The sequence below is a fragment of the Helicoverpa zea genome, chromosome 20 (assembly GCF_022581195.2).
Source record: "Helicoverpa zea isolate HzStark_Cry1AcR chromosome 20, ilHelZeax1.1, whole genome shotgun sequence".
Lineage (NCBI taxonomy): Eukaryota > Metazoa > Arthropoda > Insecta > Lepidoptera > Noctuidae > Helicoverpa > Helicoverpa zea.
This window is the reverse complement of record NC_061471.1, coordinates 8060071-8082226: the sequence shown is the minus strand read 5'-3', so window position 1 is coordinate 8082226 and position 22156 is coordinate 8060071. Positions and strand designations below refer to the sequence as shown.

The 22156-nt window shown below is 38.5% G+C and overlaps 1 protein-coding gene across 4 annotated transcripts in view; it reads left to right on the top strand.

Moving 5' to 3' along the window:
- LOC124640079 (homeobox protein prospero) overlaps positions 1-22156 on the top strand; it is a 116709-nt gene that overhangs the window by 76405 nt on the left and 18148 nt on the right. For 3 of the 4 annotated variants that reach the window (XM_047177697.1, XM_047177696.1, XM_047177694.1), the window contains exon 4: positions 19158-21726. In XM_047177697.1, coding sequence (XP_047033653.1) covers positions 19237-21726 — 2490 coding nt within the window. In that variant the 5' untranslated portion in view covers positions 19158-19236. The remainder of the gene's footprint in view (positions 1-19157; positions 21727-22156) is intronic. The other variant, XM_047177698.1, reaches the window with a different exon arrangement.

Here is a 22156-nt window from a genome sequence, read left to right as displayed (position 1 = left end):
CATCTCTATGGATGATGTTTGTAAAGAGGTCATTTAATTTACATGCCAGTATAATTGCTGGTGAACTAGTGCAGTTTAGTGATCTTCTTTTGTTTATGGTAGCTTGGGTTTTGATATGGAAAGGTTACGATATGGACAGAAGGAACATATGTGTGTTAGTATGTAGGTAGCTCCAAGCTATGCAATGAACAACAACTAATAGATTGATTAATAGGTAATATATTAGTTTGTGCTATAAGTACCCATTTCCAAAGCTGTATGAGACATGGCTTGACAATCTGTCACAATTGTTTTAAGTTTACATAATATGTTGCTATAGCAACTTTTTCTTTACTTTTCATCAATTTCTAAAGACAAATGATGATAACATTGATATGTTCCTTCGAAAATAAACTACTTTTTCAACCGTGAAAAACTTATCCTGATTTTACGATGCATTTTCAACTATAGTTCGGCCATTCAGAGAATGCGTTCCTGACACGTCGCGATTGAACTGACGACGTAACTTTGCAATGGCGTTGCAGTTACGATAAAAATATTTTTGCTGGTTGTTTACCGTTTTAACAATTGAGGAGCATTAAAACAACATTATTATATCAATAATCAATGAATGTTATTACGTCGTCAGTTCAATCGCGACGTGTCAGGAACGCATTCTCTGAATGGCCGAACTATAAAACCAGCTATTTACGTATTTCATCACGAAGTAGTCGTTATAGTTCGGCCATTCAGAGAATGCGTTCCTGACACGTCGCGATTGAACTGACGACGTAATAACATTCATTGATTATTGATATAATAATGTTGTTTTAATGCTCCTCAATTGTTAAAACGGTAAACAACCAGCAAAAATATTTTTATCGTAACTGCAACGCCATTGCAAAGTTACGTCGTCAGTTCAATCGCGACGTGTCAGGAACGCATTCTCTGAATGGCCGAACTATAATAGAATAATAAATTACGTGAAAAGCACTTGAGAACTGCAATCCAGACTGAATTCGCGTGGCTCCCTTATCTTCCGCACTTACTAAGTACTGCTGATCACTGATAAACACAAACTTTTGTTTTACATGCGTTTTGAGCCAAATGTCTGTATTGCAAGTATGCACAAGTCTGTCTGTTTTGAAATCCTTGCTTTTAGGTACTCGTTTCATGAACACTAAGGATTAATTGTGTAGGACTGGGAAAGTCAAAACATATATTTTGAGTTTAACGCAGCATATTTTCTTTTTCCATACCTTCCCATCCAATTTAACACTCTTTCCAGCCATATCTTACTGATACCCTGTGACTTTTCTATGGGTTTTAACTGAAATAAATTATTATTATTTTATATCGTCTTTCACACACCAATTAAACTTATCTGCTAGTTAACTACCCAAATGATATTTAAATCAGAAATATACCTATAGCACTCATAAGATATAATTATAGTATTGAGCCTTATTTAATCCTTCTCCGTGTGAGAGGAGGCCTGTGCCCAGCAGTGGGGCGAAATAAAAAAGCTGTAATATAACAGTATTGAGCCTAAACATATCAAAATGAAAACAAAGAAAAGTCTTATAAAGTTCTATCCTAGGCAATCTAAGCACAGCAAAACTATTATCCTGTAATGGGACATTTCCCTAAACTGTTGCTTGAGCTTATCTTAACTTGAACTTGTAACTTATGCAGTTAAGTTTACCCTCGAGACAACTTGCAATAAGCTTCAAGATTAAGACGGGCCGATCATTGTCTTGAACTAAGTTTTAAGTTAAGATTCTTGTTGTTAAGTTAGTGTTGTTTTAGATTTTATTGCAGTGAGTGATGCATTTGTGTTTCGCCTTTTTTTGAATTCACAAATATAAATTATTACTTTCCAGTATGTTGATAAACAGATGACGTCACAGTTAATATTATGATAATATAAGCCCTTTATTTCACTTTTCACTATTACTATTATTGAATTTTCACAATTTATACGCGATTCCAATTATAAGCATTTATTTTTAACCTATATCAAACTGACAGGGAAAGATAGAAAAATACGGGGGAGACCAGGAAACCTCTGTCCATCTATGGAACAGCATAGGCTAATAAAAAATTAACTGTACCATGAAAACAGTGCTTTTATCTTACAAAACTCCCAAAATTGACTTCAACTGAGATAAGGGCTTCTTACCTATCATAACTATCATTGCAACATAAGCGAAATACAACTACTTTATCTATAATTGCAACATTATTAGCAGTAACGGACATGCATATCCTACTCAGCACTTGGACAATGTATCATTGTACGCAAAGTCGCACCGTCCGTATAATCTTGCGCTTAATAGCTCATTAAGGATATATCCTTTTTACAAATTGAAACGCGCTCAATTCACGCGAGTTAGTTTTGCGGATGTGTTTACACATATAGACTACAAAAAACACACAGACTAAAAATTTAAATAAAACAACAGTTAGATAATTTAGTTTTGACACGCTCTTAGAAGGTGATTTGTATGATATAAAACTGGGGAAAAATAAAAATAGCTTAAGCTTTTGAAAGAGATTAGTGTTGTTTAAAAACTGGTGAGAAATAATAATATCTTTAGCAAAATTACAATAGCTTAAAACCAAAAAAACAATCAAAATAATCCACCAAAAAATACACCTACAATCACCCCAACCGATTAATTTCCCACAAAAAAAACGGGCCAGCTTTATTTACTCTGCTTTCGAACCAACAAGCAGTAACAAGATCAGCGCACGGCAATTACAACACTGTCTACTCTGTGGCCTACAGTCTACAGTCTACAAACAACACCACATGCGTACGACCACAGACAATTAACACGCAGTATTTAAACAGGAAGCTTGGAGGATGTGACGATATAGATTTAACCTTTGCCACATCCTACATCGTCTTGGTTTTGACGCAACGTCATTTAGACAATTAGGTTGACTCACTGTTTATGATTAGTCTGTGGCGCCGTTTCTTTAAGGATTGCGTGGCCTGTTTTAATAAGAGATGAGCTGTGACTAATATTATTTTCCATCTAAATATAGGTTGGATAGTTAATGTAAAGATTGTGTCGAAATATTGCTCGGTTATGAAGTACCATCCGTCAGTGGAACAAAAGGTTTCTGGTTTATTGAAACCGGGCATTGGAGAAGACTGTAAGGTTGGAGATGGTACCCATAGATCAGTTCTTTTCCACTCTATCGATTAATTTGAATTGTAGCAAGTAAATATTAGAATACATCACATCGAATAAGTTCATAAACATAATAAATATCACCTCCATCAATTAAAAAACCCGTTTAATAAGTTAATTCTCATCCGTGTCACAGGAAGAGTACGTGATAAAAAAGCTTATCACTATACACCCACAATATATTGATGACGTAACGTTTAGTTGGTTTTACAATTAATCACTATATATTACGTCACTATGCTATGACACTTGATAAAAATTACTCAAGCAATGAAATACTTGTGACAATTAACATTATCAATGCGTGATAAAGGCAATTAATATTATATTATAGTATTCGCATATTTGGTAACAGATTAAGGCCCAAAGTAACCGACAATACTACGTCAGTTTTCTTAAAAGGAGTGTTTTTTATTTAAGTTTTTTTTGTTATGTAATTTCAGTTTAATTCCTATATAATTTTGTCATAATTTCATCAATTTTGAATACAGGACTAACCTACTTCAGACACCAGTCTGTATGTTTAAAGCAACTGTTTACAAAAAAATCATGTTTTCAATAATGAGAAAATATATTGAAATTGATAAATTGACTGCTTACTTTGAAAATTAAACGTGACAATTCATAGTAAACAACCGTTTTAAGAAACGGGCGTTTAAGTTGTCGGTGAAAATGAGCCTCAGTGTTCCAAGCTTTTAGAATACTCCACTTTAAAATATGCGTAGTTAGGAATAATAATACAGATTTCAATTAGTCTTATCACTATTCTAAGCGATATAAATAGAATGTCACTGGCCCGGCGGTTCAAAATTAGGCGCAGTAAATGATTCATCTAGTACTTTCCGATCTATATAAGTATATTGGCGCAATATTTTTTGAATTTATTACTACGTTATCTATGAACATACCTAGTGATTCAATTATTTAGTTTTATTCGATGAAACATATTGCTTCTACGAAGTTATAACTTCTCATGGACAAAAAAATATACATGTAGAACACTACTTATTTCATAATAATACAGCAGTTTATGAGTGCACGTGAAAAGACTCAAATGGCCTTAAACCATTTAATTGTACCAGGTTAGTAGATATCCTCATTTGCACCGTCCGTTTCCGTCGCTAAAATAGAATAGGTGTCCCAATGTGTACACTTGTACAAGATGTGCTCAATTTGTACATATTATGTCTAATTGTAGCCATTTAAACGTTTATAGCAATTAGTATTCTTTGGTTTTTCGGCGTTTGTATTTTATTTTTTAGTTTCAGGATGATTATGTTATTGAAGTGTTGATTTCCTTTTGCCGGTCTTAAAATAGAATGCTATTTTACAGTATTTTGAGCTGATTAGAGAATAATTTCAGAATATCGTGGAAAAAGTCGTGGTGGCCTAGTGGGTAAAGGACCAATCTCTCAAGTATGAGGGCGCGGGTTCGATCCCAGGTCAGGCAAGTACCAATGCAACTTTTCTAAGTCTGTATGTACTTTCTAAGTATATCTTAGACACCATTGGCTGTGTTTCGGATGGCACGTTAAACTGTAGGTCCCGGCTGTCATTGAACATCCTTGGCAGTCGTTACGGGTAGTCAGAAACCAGTAAGTCTGACACCAGTCTAACCAAGGGGTATCGGGTTGCCCGGGTAACTGGGTTGAGGAGGTCAGATAGGCAGTCGCTTCTTGTAAAGCACTGGTACTCAGCTGAATCCGGTTAGACTGGAAGCCGACCCCAACATGATTGGGAAAAAGGCTCGGAGGATGATGATATTTATTTTATATTTTCGAATAGTAACTACAAGACTCAGATAACTTCTTACAGTTCTCAACTAACATAGCTTAACTGAGGTAACGTACGGACAAAATTTGCAATAAAAACTACAAATTAAACGGACAAAGTCTCCGTACAGATTTCTACAATTTATTCCCAAACAGCAGTTGTAACATCTAAGCACAGTATCAAAGTCTAAGTCTGCAAGCATTTTAGAAAATCCTCAAATAATTCCCGCTGCAGGGCAGTCGCGCACAGCGGTTATTACGCATATTACACTTAACAACAATCGCCATTAATGGTGGAAACTTGTACTGTTGCGTACACAAGCGACTTGCCGGGTCATTCGTAACCCGAGTCTAAGTTTGTTACACGGACCGTTAGAATGTCTGACATGTTGGAAATTCTGAAACTTCACGTCTTTGTGTGGCAACTGATAGTGAAGTGGACAAGATAGAATGCTAAGTTAGTCACAGAGAACAGTTCTAAGTTCATTTGTGTAGTTCTATATTGAATATGCAAGACGGTTTTGAATTCAATTTGAGTAGCATTCCTGTTTATGCTTTAATACCGTAACTTATCCCAAAATATATATTATATTAGGAAAATAAATACAAAAACAAGTACCTACTTAAAAAGCATAATAAACGAGTTAACTAATTAAACGCTACCTGTTTTCAATTCATCCGTGAATGGTTATCAGAAACATACATGTCATGCACATTTCCTTGAACTCCAAAAACGCTTGTCAAAAACATCCGCTCACCGTTCTAGAAGACCGTGTGTCGCTCAGATATCTCTGTTCAAACCAAGTATACTTTGGAAGGGCGCCAGAAGTCTTTTTGGCCTCAAGATGTCGTTAGAAGCAACTTCGGTAATACCGCAAGAGTATGTGTGTTTAGTGAGCCGTGGTGCAATCGAGTGCAGTGCAGCCGCTTTATTTGTACACTTAATGCACTTCGGCCCCGGCCTTTGGTTCAAAAGTTTTTGCATTTACATATTATTCGGGAATTAGGGCATACCTTGCTTTGATGCGGGAATTAGAGAGGGAAGTTCGGTAATATACAGCTGTATGTTTGTGATACAGGAAAACATGTGTGTTTTATCTTATTAAAAAAATGAGTAGGTATATTTAAATATGCATTGTGTCTAGATTCATGCTTTCCCACCTTCACCAAGAAATGTTTTGTACTACTTATTACTACCCTCGAAATCCATCTCATAACATGATTTCCAATCACCCAAAAAAAAAAAAAACAGAAATACTTAAAAAAATAAACTGAAAAGTGATAAAGATTATTTGGTCATTTTATTCCTCGTCAAGGACCTAGGTAAAAAAAAGCTATAAATTGTAATGAACAAGAAAACTTGATAAAACACGACAAATTATCTCTTTTTTTAACAAAGATTAAATACTGTATGACCTTGATATAACTTCAGAAGGTATTTGAAGCTGCGTGGGTGAGCCCGCAGGATGTGGTTGGTTTTAGCACGATTACACATGATTAAGTTTAATACAATTTGTTTAAAGGGGGCGTATGAGCACTCGAGTAAACATACAGATAAATAATAACTTAGGTATGAATTCTGTTCATATCTTTGGTCGATTTCCTATTGGGATTTACCTATTTTCTTAACCGTTTTATTTTTTTATCAATTATTTTTTTTTAAATATGTAGGTACACACACCTTATAAAGATAGACGATAGGAAAGAAATAATTTACAACTGTAATGCTTATTTCTAAAGAAATCTCTACGTCTTAAGTATTTCAATTTCCAAGATTATATGTAATGCAATACCTAATTGTATATACAACTTGTTGAGAAATAACTATCTTACAACAGCTGTAATGAGATATAACTCTCAAAAAATAACCACAAAGTACCTATATAATTTAAGCACTGGCACATTATTATTCTCTCATAAGAACGAGATATTAAAACAAAAACAAATACAAGTTCTGAAATAATTCACTCAAAGATAGACTTCACGAACTCCACAATAGAATGATATCTTCCTTAAATTCAACTCAGGGTTTTACCAAATATCGTTAGATATTCCCCAGTTTCCTTAAAAGTGTAATACATAACAATACGTATGTATAAAATTGTTTAACTACCAACCTTTGAGGTAGGTAAGTCACGTTGTGTGCAGTTTTTATCACGTGATAGTTTCATATTACAAGTATGTTACCATGTTACGAGTCTTTCTATACTAATATATAAAGATGACTAAAGGCACCGAAGCTATTGAGCCATTTTGAAAAATTCTTTCGCTGTTGAAAAGCTACAGTCTTTTCAACATTCATTTCATCCCTGTACGGGCAGTAGTTCCCACGGACAGGCCCGCCGCTAGCTGTTTGTTCGCCCGCGTGCAAAACTGATTATGCCGCCCTACGACTACATACGTTTTGACAAAAAATATATAAGTGGGGGGGGAGCGGATCCAGGGGGTCCGGACCCCCCCCCCGCCAATTCATATCCGTCTTACTTGTCCAACAGAAAAAAATATGTACATGCACCGCTCTGATTGCAGAAAACCCACCTACTTTTGGATAAATAACTATTGCAATACATAACATACATTACACATAACTTTTTATTTACTTGAAATGTTCAGAGTAACCTAAGCAGTCCTGGGTTAGCCCATAAGCAAACTAAGCAATTGCTTAGGGCATCAATGCAGTGCAATCATTACCCAAGTGTATTACCCCTATGTATTGAAAGATTGTGATTAACTTAAACTAACGCACTTAAATATCTATAACAATGTTTAAAGTCAGTAAAATATGTTATTTGGTGGGTTTCCCGTTGAAAACTTATTAGGCACATGTCATATGTAAGGAAGCGCGAGCGGAGCGAGCTCGAAAATTTTTTAGTCTAAGGACACAAAACAAATAAAAACCACTGTAAATTAACAAAGCAAAGTCAAAAAGTAAGATATGCACAGAAGTGAAGTGCAAAAGCCGCGAGCGAAGCGAGCGCGATTTTTTCCTTAGAGTTTTCATGAAGTAAACATATTATCATAAAAAGCCATAACGGACGTGCGCGAAAAATGTTTTTTCGGAATTGAATGCCTCAACAATTAAACAAAGACAAAATGCGACATCTGACATGGAGCCGCGAGCGCAGCGAGCGCGAATTTTTTTGGGGATGCAAAGGGTGAAACAGTCAAAATTGATAGGAGACGACCAAAGCTAGGGCGGCTTTTTCTGAAATTTTATTGGTTTAATTTTGCCGCCCCCTAAATAGCATTTTCCCCACGCTACGCCACTGGTTGATCTTAAATCGTTTTTAAGAATCTTTAATTTTGAAAATGTCCTTTCAACAGATGTTCCTAACTGAAACCGGCAGTGTAAGTAATATTCTTAGCGCTATTGCTGTGTTCGGAAATATTGAAATCAAATCATTAGTAAAAAGATATTGTATTTTTTAAATATTACGTGATAACTCGCTAGATTTGCCGCCCCCTAGGACGTGCCGCCCGCGTGCTGTGCACGCGCTGCACGCCCGCTTACGGCGGGCCTGCCCACGGAAAGCGAGTAAACCGAAGGAAAAGGACTAGTAACCCATGTTTATGTAATAGGAAGGGTATTCCAAGTTCAATACACGCAGATTATGAAATTCCTTGAAGGAAAATGGATGAAATAATAATTTTATTGACACACTGTCCTGTCTAAATATAATTGCTCAAGATCCATTTTTGGAATCGTTAAAAAACCCGTCATTTCAACCTGCTAAAATATTATTTTTGGAATCGTTAAAAAATCCTTCATTATTACTGAATACCTATATATTTATTTTTTTGAATATCCAATTACGTTTTTAATTATTTATATTGTATTATGTACTTTTATGTATTACAAAAAAAAATTAAATATTATGTTTTCGACCCATTTTGTGAATAGTTAAAAACCTTAACTCAATAGTAAAGTTGAAAGCTTACCAAACAAGTGACTACAGTACTCATAGATTGTAGCAACGAGTTGGGGTTCCGCGAACAAGGAACGGAACCCCCGTTCAATTGTCGAGCTAACGAGGAAACAATCTTGCACGCGCTCCGCTTGGTGCGGAACTCCAGTCAATCTCAGCTGCGCGGGTGATGCACAACGGATGGACCAGGGCTAGCTCTTGATCTTTTATTATTTAATAACCCTTGTTTCAAATAATGTATTTCGGCCACAAACTAAATAAAAACAAGGGCTAATTAAAATACCAAAAATATATTTCTGAAAAATATTGATTGAGCTACAGTTGATTTTTTTCAGTCCTTTTATCAGAGTAAGATTTACAGTGTAACGTAAAGCCATCTGAGATCATTTTGGGCTAATATTGTTACTTTGATAGTTTTACGAGCTCATTTGTTTAAAATAATTAATAATGTCCCACTTTTTCCATGCAACGTTTGGGAACAGAGTTATTGAAATGCTAATTACTGGAAAATCTTAAATTTAACGAAAATCCAAAAATAAGTGGCTTGATAAGTCACCTTGAGAGTCCATTTTTTTGCGCCAATAACCTACGGAACCTTGATTTAACTAGAGAAAATCCGACTTGTTCTCTCAAGATCCCAACTTTATTCTATCGTTCCCATATACCTTTCCATATAGAATAACAATTTTTTTTAAGTATCAGCCCTACGAGAGGAAGCTATAATTCCGATGACAGTGGAAGTAGTGCCCTAAGTACAAGTGGTTATATAAGGTAATGGGTTGTGTTGTGACGGCCCGTCGCGGTGCTAGGATGTCTCTATTAAAGTAATTGATAGACGAGCTCTGTGCTTCGCGCCATCATATTTTACTGCAGTGTAGCATATGCTGGGATAATAGACGTTGTTTGCATAGGACGGTGGTTTTGAGAAGATGAACTGTCAATCGAACTCTCTTCTTGAGTTAATGACTTGTGTAAACAGCCATGAAAGTTGCCTTTTTCACAAAAAAAAAGACCTGTTTATGTTAATAACGACATTAGAACTCCAAAACAAATAAACAAGTTATGACTTATGACTTTATTACGTCCCAAGAGACTGCAACTAACTAGTTTTATCTGCAGGAAACTTGAAAAAAACAATGCCTGCCTACAAGGAACATAAAATAAAAAATATCAGAGCCCGAATGACAGTATAAAAACTTAAGTACGGATGTATGTATAATGGTGCACGCGATAATATCCAATGTTTTCCTTCAAAACACAATAACTGGTGTTTCTGTTTGATAAGAAACCACGACCAGATGTGGTACTCAGTTACTGTCCAGTGTCGGCCACGTGACGGGTTGAAGCATGAGCGAATAGCGACAGCGGGAACGATGAGGAACATTGCATATTCTTCGTAGGTACAAAAATTCTAACTCTGCGTGAGAAAAAAGCGAAAGATATGTCTTGGGATGAGTAACTTGGTATAATGACTGCTTTGGAAGCGCTTTGAAGCAATGTTAGGGGGTAATGATATGCCTATGCCATTATTATTTTTGCATGAATCTCGGCTAGTTCCAAACCTGTAAATTGAATAAGAACGAGCACGCATAACTACACTATTAAATCTATATTTCAGTATTTTTTCGCTCTGAAAATCGGAAGCTAGCCCCAAATCTTGAAGTCTAAATCGCTACAGCCCATAATTTAACCAGCTCATTATAAAATTGTAACCAGATATGTTTTATCATTTTTCTGTGCAGGACAGACGGACAAAACGATAAGAAGTGTGAGTGTGAGGCATACCATGTCGTGTTTCGCAATCTATTAATGTAACTGGCAACACTGGACAGGCGTAACCCATTTTCATGTGTTTCAAATTACAATACTGTTCGATATTCAAATGTTATAAATGGAATTTGGAATCTTAGTTTATGGTTTAGTTATCGATTACGGAGATAAAGCTGGTTTATGTTTTTTTTTTATTTGAAATGAGTTGTATTATTGCAATGTGCCAGCTATTTTAATGATGACGATTCGAATTTTAAAATCCATTATCAAATGTTCTGAATCGAACGTAACATTGTTTTGGATTAGGATATAACGATTTTAGATTTGGTCATTTTAAAGGAGAATATTTACTTAGTTCTGTAGTAGAAGAAAAATTATAGCTACATTTTGGATTAATAAAATCTATTACTTTGAAATGAGGAGGAAAATGATACACGTAACTTTTATCTCAAAAGTTACGTAACCAAGCCAAGAAAATAAAAAAAGTTTGTAAGGTATGACTTTCTGTGGTTTTAGAATACTAACGAAACATCACTTATTTATCATTTATATAAAACCTTTTCCTTAGTACCATGAAGGTAGGCATATAAATAGCATGTCTACAGGATAAATATAAAGCGGAACCTTTGTAACGTGAATACCTTTCTAGGAATATATTTCTTTATGGGAGAAGCCTGTAAATACATACATTTAAACATTGGAGTATGTTCCTGAATATAGGACTACAATATAAGATTGCCATTGCCCATTACGTCTTTAGGTATGTGTATTTTCTTCACCCAACTTTTTTCATACATTTTTCTTGTATTTTGTCATCATCCGGATAGACTGAAAGCCGACCGAATCATACACCGAAAAGGCTAGGCAGATGATGATTTAGTCATCAGGTCTTGTATCAAGCATGAAAAACTTCGTCCTCTATCTACATAACACAGTAGGATTATATTTTTGGTGGAAAAAAGTGACTTTTTAGGCTCGATAAATACAGAAAGAGACTAATCTAAAATCTAAAATTCGAGTTGTTCTCCTAATGGTATTATAGGCAACTCTTTAACTCCCACCAAGATTGTTTACTATAGTTAGGTTCCTTCTCAAATAGAGTGTAGGTACCTACTGTATTATATTATCTACCTACAGCATGATAACGAAAAGGTAGTGATTGCATTTTTTAACAGCACTGCGCCAAACCATTCGAAGATATGACCAGTATGACTATCCATGTTCTGCAGTACAAATAAGTAATTAAAGCATATTTTCATATTGGAAGTAGCGTGGCCCTCTCGCATGTTCTACCGCTCGTGTCCGATATTAGCCATATGTCACAGCGATACCGACGTAGATAATGACGACTAATAAGTGCCTGTCTTCCAACACACTGGTAAAGGGATGGGGTACGTCGATAGTTTTTTGTCGACGTTAAAGGATTTTATCGATAAAATTACAGATACTAAAGTATGGTCTCAGTGTCAACATTTGGAAATCAAGTTGGTCAGGACTACTCGATTCCGAATATTCTGGGTAGGTATAAATTAATTTTGGATATATTTCGGTTAAAAATAATACCCACCGCATATGTTTTTTTTTTTTTTAACGACGTCAAAAATCATGAAATGACCCGTCCCGCTGTGGGTTAGCAGCGGTGACGGAGTGTTAGACTCTTACTGACTAAAAACCGTCGTGTTCCGTCGTAGGCCTTTCATGTGCCAGGGCTGCGGTATCTCTTTCGAACAACCCGCAGCCCTGGCAGACCGCATATGTTTTGAATGGTATTTGGTCATTGGTTAGCAGTGGTAGGTAATCTTACCGCATAATATTAGGTGTTATAAACTTTGGCCTTCAAAATTCTCGATAATATGAAATATCACCATACTAAAACACTATCGACATATTTCAATAACCTACCCTTTAACGACGACCTTACAAAGTTATCGACAACGCCACCTCGCAGCCCTCAGCGCGATCTTATCGCTCGGTTTTTATTCTCGTGATATCCACCGATAAGCTGAAATGTCCTTTTTCATAGAAGCACAGTAATGGGCTAGGAGGCACGCTATCCATGCTTATAACTTATGCATACTGATTGCTCTACTTCCACCCTTTACTGGACACGTTTTATCGTAGATATTTTGTTTTTTGTCTTCCAACGTCGATATCGGTCTTCGCATCTCTAAATTTATTTCGAATTACGAATGGGTTCTAGAATGGAACGTGTTCAAAAGTTCATCGAACGATGCTCGTACTTATTTGTCATAGTTTTAAATGAGGAATATACGTTTAACTGTAGGTAGGTATTATTTCTAACTCATATTTTAGTAACAGTAGATAAGGATAAATGATTTCAATAGGACTATAATTGAATTGCCATATCTTTTTCCCAATTATTGCTAGTCTGTTTCATAAGGACTTGTAATTTACGGAAAAACAGCCAGAACCAAAATAGAACACCCTTACTCCCACAAACTAGATCAGTCTCATAACAAATACATTCCTAACGTCCCAATATATTCGTTATCAGTAAATTTAACAAACAGATCATGGCACTAAACAGACGGACGGACATTATATGTGTAATTATTAGTAAATATGGGTACAAATCACTGTCAACACGCGACTATTCGACCTATTTCATGTACCTCGCATGTCTTGTCATCCGCAGCCTTCAGGCTTGCAACACTGGGTGTATTAAAATTTAAATTGTCAAAGTGATTGTGGAGTGTGATAACCGTATCTTTAGTAATTTCAATTGTGGTATAGTCGATAAATATAATAATATAATTGGGTACAGAGAAACATTTAAAATTTATATTTATACCTTTTAGTTTTGAAGGACATTCGAAATTAAAATGTAACGTCCTCTGAAAACCGACAATACTTATAGCAAATCTTGTACTTCGGATCTGGTAGAAAAACCGACGAATATGTTGCATAAACAAGAATTTATAAAACTTGAAGAAAATTACAATTTATATGGAAACGAATATTTTGATACTTCATAATCCTGACCCAAGCCATCGTTAAATATTATTCAGATTTTCTGATACTTGCGACTATTTTTGGAAAACTTGCGACCAGTGACTATTTTCTAATTAAAACCGTTATCCCAACATATGCATAAAACATTACCAATATTATCTTGTACTTACAATTCCTTGTTCTACCACCATGGCGTGACGGGACCATATGGTCAATTGACCATAAGTCACCGTTGAAATAAGGTGAACAAAAGATAAATATGTAATTGCAAAGGGTAGTTCCCACGCATTCCCATACAACCCCATGGTACCGTGCCATATGGTACCATGATCTTATCGATGATAATTATTTTTATTTTCGTACTTATTTTTCCGTTCATGTGTATGGGAATTTAGGGTGTTTTTCTTGGGAATTATATAAGTTGAACTTAGAATGAGATATTAAATAGGCCCGTGTTTCGTTTTATACTAGGTAATAAATATCAAGAAATTCTAGCTAGAGATATTAGCCTGCAATTCTAGTTTTTTGAAAAATAACTGCACAAATTGCAGAACAAACTTAGCAAAACTTTAGGTCCTAAAGGAACCACACGGTAGGTGACTGTAAAATTAATACCTATAGAAAGCCCTAAGTTTACGGTCTTTCTATGAATCATACACCTTTTTTATATTAATTTTGAATATCAACTCCTACAACAAAATAAAAGATCCTAGAATTTCGGAAAGAAAATCTTAAAATCTTTTGAACAAGGATGGCCTTGTCCATAAAAAGATCGATAACGATAACAGTATTAAAATGTCGAAAAAGCATTGTTCACCATTTTCAGAAACAGGATTACACTTAAAATACATTTTCCATTAAACTGCTTAACTTGGTTTCGGTTGCTAATAATATTGGATTTTACTTTCGAGAAAATACCCATACCTTACATTTATATAATACGTTTACATTATAATACTAGCTCGTTCTTTTGATTTTGCCCACATTTAAGAACTATTTTATATATCCAAATAAAAAGTGGCCCAAAGCCTTGCTCAATAAAAAGTCTATCTAGCACTGAAATCATTTCTTAAATCGGACCAATAGTTTCAGAGATTTACCTCCCCACTCAGAGACATTTAATGATTACTTAAGTCACTCCTTAGTGACGGAATGTCATACAAATCCTTCACTAAGGAATGACTTAAGTAAGCCATTAAATGTCTCTGAGTGGGGACGTTAATCATTTAAAAAAACGCACACACTATCCAACTTTACAATATATGTATTGGTATAAACTATAAATATAAAAATTCTCCTTACTTATGTCAAGTACTTTCCTGTGGGTCGTTCCGCGAGTGTAGGAAAAGGAAACGTTTCCGTAAAAATTAGACGACGTCGGGTCACGCCAAATTAAGCACGCCCGGGTTGCGGCACTAGTGTTGGGGAACTATCGATATGGAACGTCGGAATGTCATCGGAATTTTCACGTGGGACGCCAAAATTAGTGCATAGCAATGTTTGCTTGATGCTCTGATCATTTTAATGATCGCAAGTAGAGTAGGTACCTATATTGAAATGTCTCTAATAGTCGATCAACTTTATGAATTTTCTAGCCGAAAGTTATACCTATTTAATATTTTTCAACAAATTTCTGGTTGATAACATTCAAAAATCTTACAAACATGAAACTTCTTGAGAATTATTCATGCACAATGAAAACCAAAATCTAAACTAGCTATAACAGACTAATGACTAGCACTATCACGCTAGCCGATCCATTTAGCCGAAGGCTATACCTTCGAAACTTAAATTAAAACTTCCCTTCACAACACAACAGCACGCAGTATCCCAACACCAACACAACAAAATTCTCTTTCGCAACACACGCGAGTAATTCACACAGCATATCGATAGTCGACATTATCGACATTCCATCTGGATCGTCCCTAGCGCGCACCCCTACGCCTGAAATCAACAGGTCTCGCCTGTGCTCGTCTCGTTCACGCAGTACTAAGAAACATGGCCTTTTAAGACAGTATATTGTACTAGGAAACAGTTTTTTTGCATGTAAAAAGAAAAAGGTTTTTCGTCTTGACATGGCTGAGAAAATTCGTATAAAGATGGTTTGCATAGTTTCAGTCTTTAAATCTGTCGCATCAATTAATTATAATAATTTCGATCGACTTATGATGTAAGAAAACATCAGTATAGGTAAGAAAGTTTGTTAGCTTATTTATGCTCAGATCCTAAAATTTGCCTTTCTTCAAAAAGGTATTCGAAAGCAAAAGTTATTCGTTCTGCGTATTTTTTTCTCAATTTCAAACCTTCTTTATCTCCAGAAAAATACAAAACTTATTAAAACCTCTTTTCACAGACTTTTCCTTTAACATCACAAAACAAAACAATATCTGAACCCCAGCATTCGATATTCAAATCCCATTCGCGCCAAACTATGGGTCAGAGCAACCATAGTGCAACCGATCGCATTTGACGGCACATTGCTTATTCATGAGGTTAATTACCTTAATTGTTTTATAGAGGTACACACCAGAATCGGTTCCAATGTAGGGATGTAGTTTGGTAGTTTGTGGTCCCAATTTGGGGTTCTTTTGGGACAAAATAGGGGTTGAATTTCATTTGCGATGATGTAAGAAGCTACTGAAGATGGTTCGTAATTTATGCTGTTATAAGTCTTATGTCGTGGTATACAAAGGTCATAATAGCGAACCATAAAATAGAAACTTTTGAGTCACATAGTTCAACCACAGCTCATCAGTCCGTAACCAAAAAACACCAAACAAAACAAAAACTAAAGTTTTCACAATTTATTTTCACAATCATTTTATCTTCCCACAAAGTATATCGACCTCCTATAAACCATACAATGTGAAACAATTATAAAGAGCAGGAAGTACCGGAACAATTTCGAGATGGTCCAGCGACTCACTGTTTACACCTTACCACATAATATACTAAGTTAACAAAGAAAACCCACCTTTATTAGCAACAACATAGAGTTCAAAATTGCCCTGTTTAGGCAAGGCAGGACTTGGATGGTTGACTGTATACATCTCGCAATCTCTTGTATGGAAATCGTACAAAAATGGCGGCAAATTACGCGCGCCACAATGCCCAAAAGAGTTCGTAATGATATATGCGCAGGCGACTCGATCTAATGTTAGCAGATGATGTATCATACAGGATGTTGTTCGTTCGTTTGTTCTGGAATATTCTTTTGTAACTATACCTACTGAAAAATACCGTTTCAATGATAAAAAGGTCATCTAAATCGCGATGTTAGTGTCAAAGAAATTCCCAAGTCAAATCTTATAAGGATCGACTGTCTTAGCTGTACCATCAAAAAAATCTCATAGAGTTAAAGTCAATTTTTTTATTTGAAATAGGACTTTGAAAGCTCTTTCGAAATGTCAAACTAATTGCAGAGTTCCAAAGTGTTGGTCTCATAGAGAAGACCCGACAAGAAACCCCATAAAAACAAAGTCATAATAAGATATCCTTCATACAAAACTATGTATAAAAGTCCTTCAAAATAACATAGAGATAAAGTATAGAGCTCGTATTGTCACAGACTGGCTCGCTGGTACTTTGTTTCATTATGTAGAACACAATACGCTCTACATAGGTAAGGTCTAATTGGAAATGTTCTGTAGCCGAATAGACAACACATGAAAAATGTTGTTGTGTGCTCTCATGTTGAGATGGACCGATGTTACTGACTGTTCTGTAGTTTAGGGCGATTTGGGAAATTTCTAATAAGATTTAAAAAAAAAAAGTTAAAAGAAAATAATGAAAAATAAGCTCATATTTACATCAGTTAACTGTAAGATCCCATCAGGAAAACACATAATATTTAATGATAAAATTCCAAATGGCAATAAATATTCCTAATTTAGGATACAATAGTGCAATTAATTTTAATTCTGTATAATACCGCAACATTACATGAAACTTCAATAGTTATACATTTATTTACTAACAGTTTCAGTATATTAGTTTTCAATCACCTATATATTATGCCTTGAGAATAAAAAAGAGACCTTCATGTAATGTATTTAGAAAAAGTTTCTTGCCGGCTCTTATCCATGAGATCAACTTTTTGGAACCATACAACTGGTGTGACTTTTCATAAGATTCTGCAAAGACTATTTGAAATAAACCAAATGGTCTTTGACTTTTAATGTGACAATAAACAATCAATTTTCTTGGTCACCTAGAAAGATCCCACATATCCTGACTTCTCCATTCACCAGCGACACAAGCAGGCGAGCCGTGACGCCGGTCGCAAGTGGCCGGTCACGCCAACATCGGAAGTCATCCGCTATTGATACCATCTCATTGTGAATAGCAATTTGCTGCCGGATGTAGGAGAAGGCTGGCTCCATGAGTATGTTAACTCTTTGGTGCATAAGAAAAATATTGGCAGTAGATTTGTAGATGTTTGAAATTGGAATGATACTTAAGACTGACAAAAGTTTTAGAAAATATTTACAATTTTCAGAGCCCATTTATATGAAAAAAAAAATCGTACAATGTAAATAAATATCATGTCGATAAATACTTAGTGTCCTAATAAATCGTTAAGAAATTCCATTTGAAAATTAAGATCTTGAAAGACAATTTTCTGGTAAGACATTTTTTGTGTCAATGCCCAATCTTATAAGATTTTTGTTTAACATTGAATTTGACATAAAAAAAAACTTAGCAAATTCACAAGCAATGAGTATAAAGCAAAATACTAAACAAAACACGTATCGTACAAACAATGGATTCACACAAACATGTGTCTCTCAGAATTATTCCTAACATTTTCAGCTTCATTGTGATCCGCGCACGGAGTCACGCTCCAGAAGAAATTAATGCCATCATGTACGTCCAGCGTGTCATTACAAACACACGTACAGTTATTATACCTACTCTATACCCAGTCTATTCAGCCAATAGCAAGCCACCAGCAAAACAAAACAAAACTTAGCAGACTATCCTCCGCGTATCGATCTTCCTCACTAATTATTCTCAATTGCTTATAAACATTCATATCCAGTCCACCTACAAATGCTAGTGATATTCAACCATTTTTATTATTCGTGTTTTATCTCCAACCCCATCGCACTTTCCTTATACTTTCTAATACTATGTGATTTTGTTTTACCACCAGTCATTACGAGAAATTATCCAGATATTCGTATGATAGCTCCGAACTTTTAGTTCGGTATCAATGTCTAGCTGCCCAATAATAGGTGATCGATTTCTTGATAATATCTACGTTGCTACCTAACTGAATAGAAAATAAAATTAAGTTTGGCTGGTTTGTATTGGATGTTTACTGAATAAGAAATATTCATAAATTATTTTGTTTATAGAATAAGCTCTACTTGCAAAATTATTCGGAAGTTTGCTAGTATTTAATAAGAATGCATGTTCTTTATTGTTGTCGTCATAATGCATCGTCTCGTAAGCACGGCAGCAGGCGCACGCGCCGGCGGCCGCGCGCACGGGCAGGTGTGCTCTGACGCTTCCCCCTCCTGTTGCAGAGCGGGCAATGCGGCGCGAGTAGCGCGGTGGGGTTCTACCCGCCGCCCGCCGATCGGCCAATCGTGGCCCGTCTTGCCTATGATGTCATCGGAAGAGGAGGCCGATTCTCCCTACTCGGATAAACTGCTTAGGAAACAGAAGCGCGCCAGACAGCGCGTGGACGCCGGTGAGCCGCGCAATTCTTACTCGACTCTCACGACGAACGGACTCGCGCCCGCGCGCGCCGCACACATGAGCGGCGGACTTTACGGCGCCATCTTCGAGGGCCGCCAACACTTCGGCCTCTTCGGCCCGGGCTACCCACCGGCCGAGATGATCAACGAACTCCTTGGGCGAACGCCCAAGCAGGAAGACGCTGGGGACGAAGCCTCAGGCGGCGATATCGCGCACCGAGTGCTGCGCGATATCCTACAGAGCCGCAAGAAGGAACTCCTGCGCCTTTCCCCGGACAATAACAATGTGCTCGCGAACAACAACAACGATGAGCCTAAACTCAAGATGTCTCCGGAGCGACCGCAGTCCCGGGACTCGCGACCAGACTTGGACGACGCGCTGCTGGCGCTCGACAGCGCCGGCGACTCGCGAACCTCTCCGCTGCCCACGCATCCCTCGCAGGGCTCCGAGCCCCTGCTCGCGCCCAAGTCTGAACCTGAAGATCGTGATAGTGATGCTCAACGTTCTTCACCGCGACCGCTTGATGTGAAACGTGCTCGTGTTGAGAACATAGTGTCGACAATGCGGTCGAGTCCCGCGCCGCAGCCGCCACAGGTGAACGGCTGCAAGAAGCGGAAGCTGTATCACCCGCAGCAGCACGACGGCGCACACGAGCGCTACGGCACCAGCCACGGCAGCAGCGCGCAGACAGTCTCCGACGAGTCGGAGGACGACGCTGACAGACCGCCGCCCATCGAAAGAAAGTTAGTAGAAAAGAATGCACTAAAGTCACAACTTAGGACTATGCAAGAACAACTTGCAGAAATGCAAGAAAAATACATGCAGTTATGTAATCGTATGGGACAAGAATCAGAGACGAATGACAACGATGGTGCTTCTAGTGATGTAGAACAGAACGATGACCCTGTACCCAAGTCTGAGCCCGCGTCGCCCGCGAAGGAGGTGCCTCCGCCTATACCTAACAGTGTCGCGCCCAACATGCTGTCGCAAGTAATGAGCAAGATGATGTCTGCTAAGATGCACGCACACGCAGTGGGTCACCCGCACCTCCCGCCCGGCTTCAACGGCGCGCTGCCGATGATGCCGCACCTGCCGCCCGAGCACATGCACGCGCCGCATCCGCACCAACACCTCAACAATGCGGCCGCCATGTACCTTAATGTTAGTCAAAAGCTATTCCTAGAACAAGAAGCGCGCATGAAGGAAGCCGCTGAACAACAGCAGCAGCAGCAGCAGCAACAACAACAACAACAAAATAAGCAGCAACAAAGGCCGCAATCTAATCAACACTCGCCGCAGCAGCGACAACTCGGGCCAACGCCAAAGCCTCCGCTATCGTCAGAGCTAGCCGAGCGATTAGATGCGCTCCGCAGCAATGCGGGCTCAGTGGGCCCCGTCTCAGGGGCGGACCTTGAAGGATTAGCTGAAGTGCTCAAAAGTGAAATCACAGCGTCCCTCGCCAGCCTCATCGACTCAATAGTGACGCGCTTCATGCATCAGCGACGTGTCATGGGCAAGCAGTCCGAGGCGGCGGCAGCGGCGGCCGAGCAGCTCAACAAAGACATCATGATAGCGACGCAGATGCTCGACAGAAAGTCGCCGCCATCGAAGCCACCGCAGAGGCCATCAGGGCAAATGTCAGGTAACCAACCCGTCCATCACCCGGGAGCGCCGAATGGCGTCCCGTCGTTTCTGACACATAACCCTATGATGATGAGCCAGATGAACGGCCCCCGCGCGCCCAGTGGCGCGTCATTCTCGATGCACGCCGAGGCGAGCGGGCCGGGCCACGGTGCTCACATACGGCCTCCCACAGGCATGTTCCAGACGCCGCCGAAACCGCTCGGACAGCTGTACATGAATGGACACTTCGACCGGGAACCCAACCCTGAACAAAACGAGGCCCTGAGTCTAGTCGTCACACCTAAGAAAAAGCGGCATAAGGTAACAGACACGCGGATTACGCCTAGAACTGTTAGCCGAATTCTGGGAGAAGGCGTGGGCCAGTCGCCGGAGAGCAAGTTCCCCGAGTCGCCGTCGCCGCGGCCATACCCCGGGGGTATGGCGGGGCTGCCGACGCCGGTAGCCATCCCTAACCCCGCGCTGCACGAGAGCCAGGTGTTCTCACCGTACTCGCCGTTCTTCGGCGCGGGCGGCGGGCTGGCGCGGTCGCCGCCGGCGGCCCCGGAGCGCGAGTCGCCGCCGCTGCCGCACGCGCCGGCGCTGCTGCACCCCGCGCTGCTGGCGCACCACGCCTCGCCGGACTACCTGCGCCACCACCACGCCAACGTGCCGCACCACGCGGGCGCGCCGCACCACCCGCTCATGGACGCGCAGGACCCGCACTCCGACTGCAACTCCACCGACCTGCCCTACGACGGAGTCCAGCCTACTATATCCTTTTCAATAGAACAAACATTTTCTCCTAGGTATCGCTGATTGAGGTCAACTCGCCGATGTAACTCGAGTAGATCCGATCGGGCACCGCACACGCCCACTCATATCTTATTTCTGTAGTGTTTAACCTTACGACTGCCGCCGCCTACTTCCTACTTACTGGTTAGCTATTACGACTGAGGAAACCTCACAAATGCTGCGGTTTCTACGTTTTCCACGATCCCAGGCCTATCGCGTACTTATGAGCTGTAGAATTAAATTACGTAAACATTAAGTTTTCTTTGGTTCACTTGTGCTGCTAATCACATACAAAATCCGGAGCACAAAGAATCTTGTTAACTACATATGTCAATCCCCAATTTAACTAATCCAATAAATGACTACTCATCTCAATCACTTATCTATGTAGACTAAAATCTTGACAGTA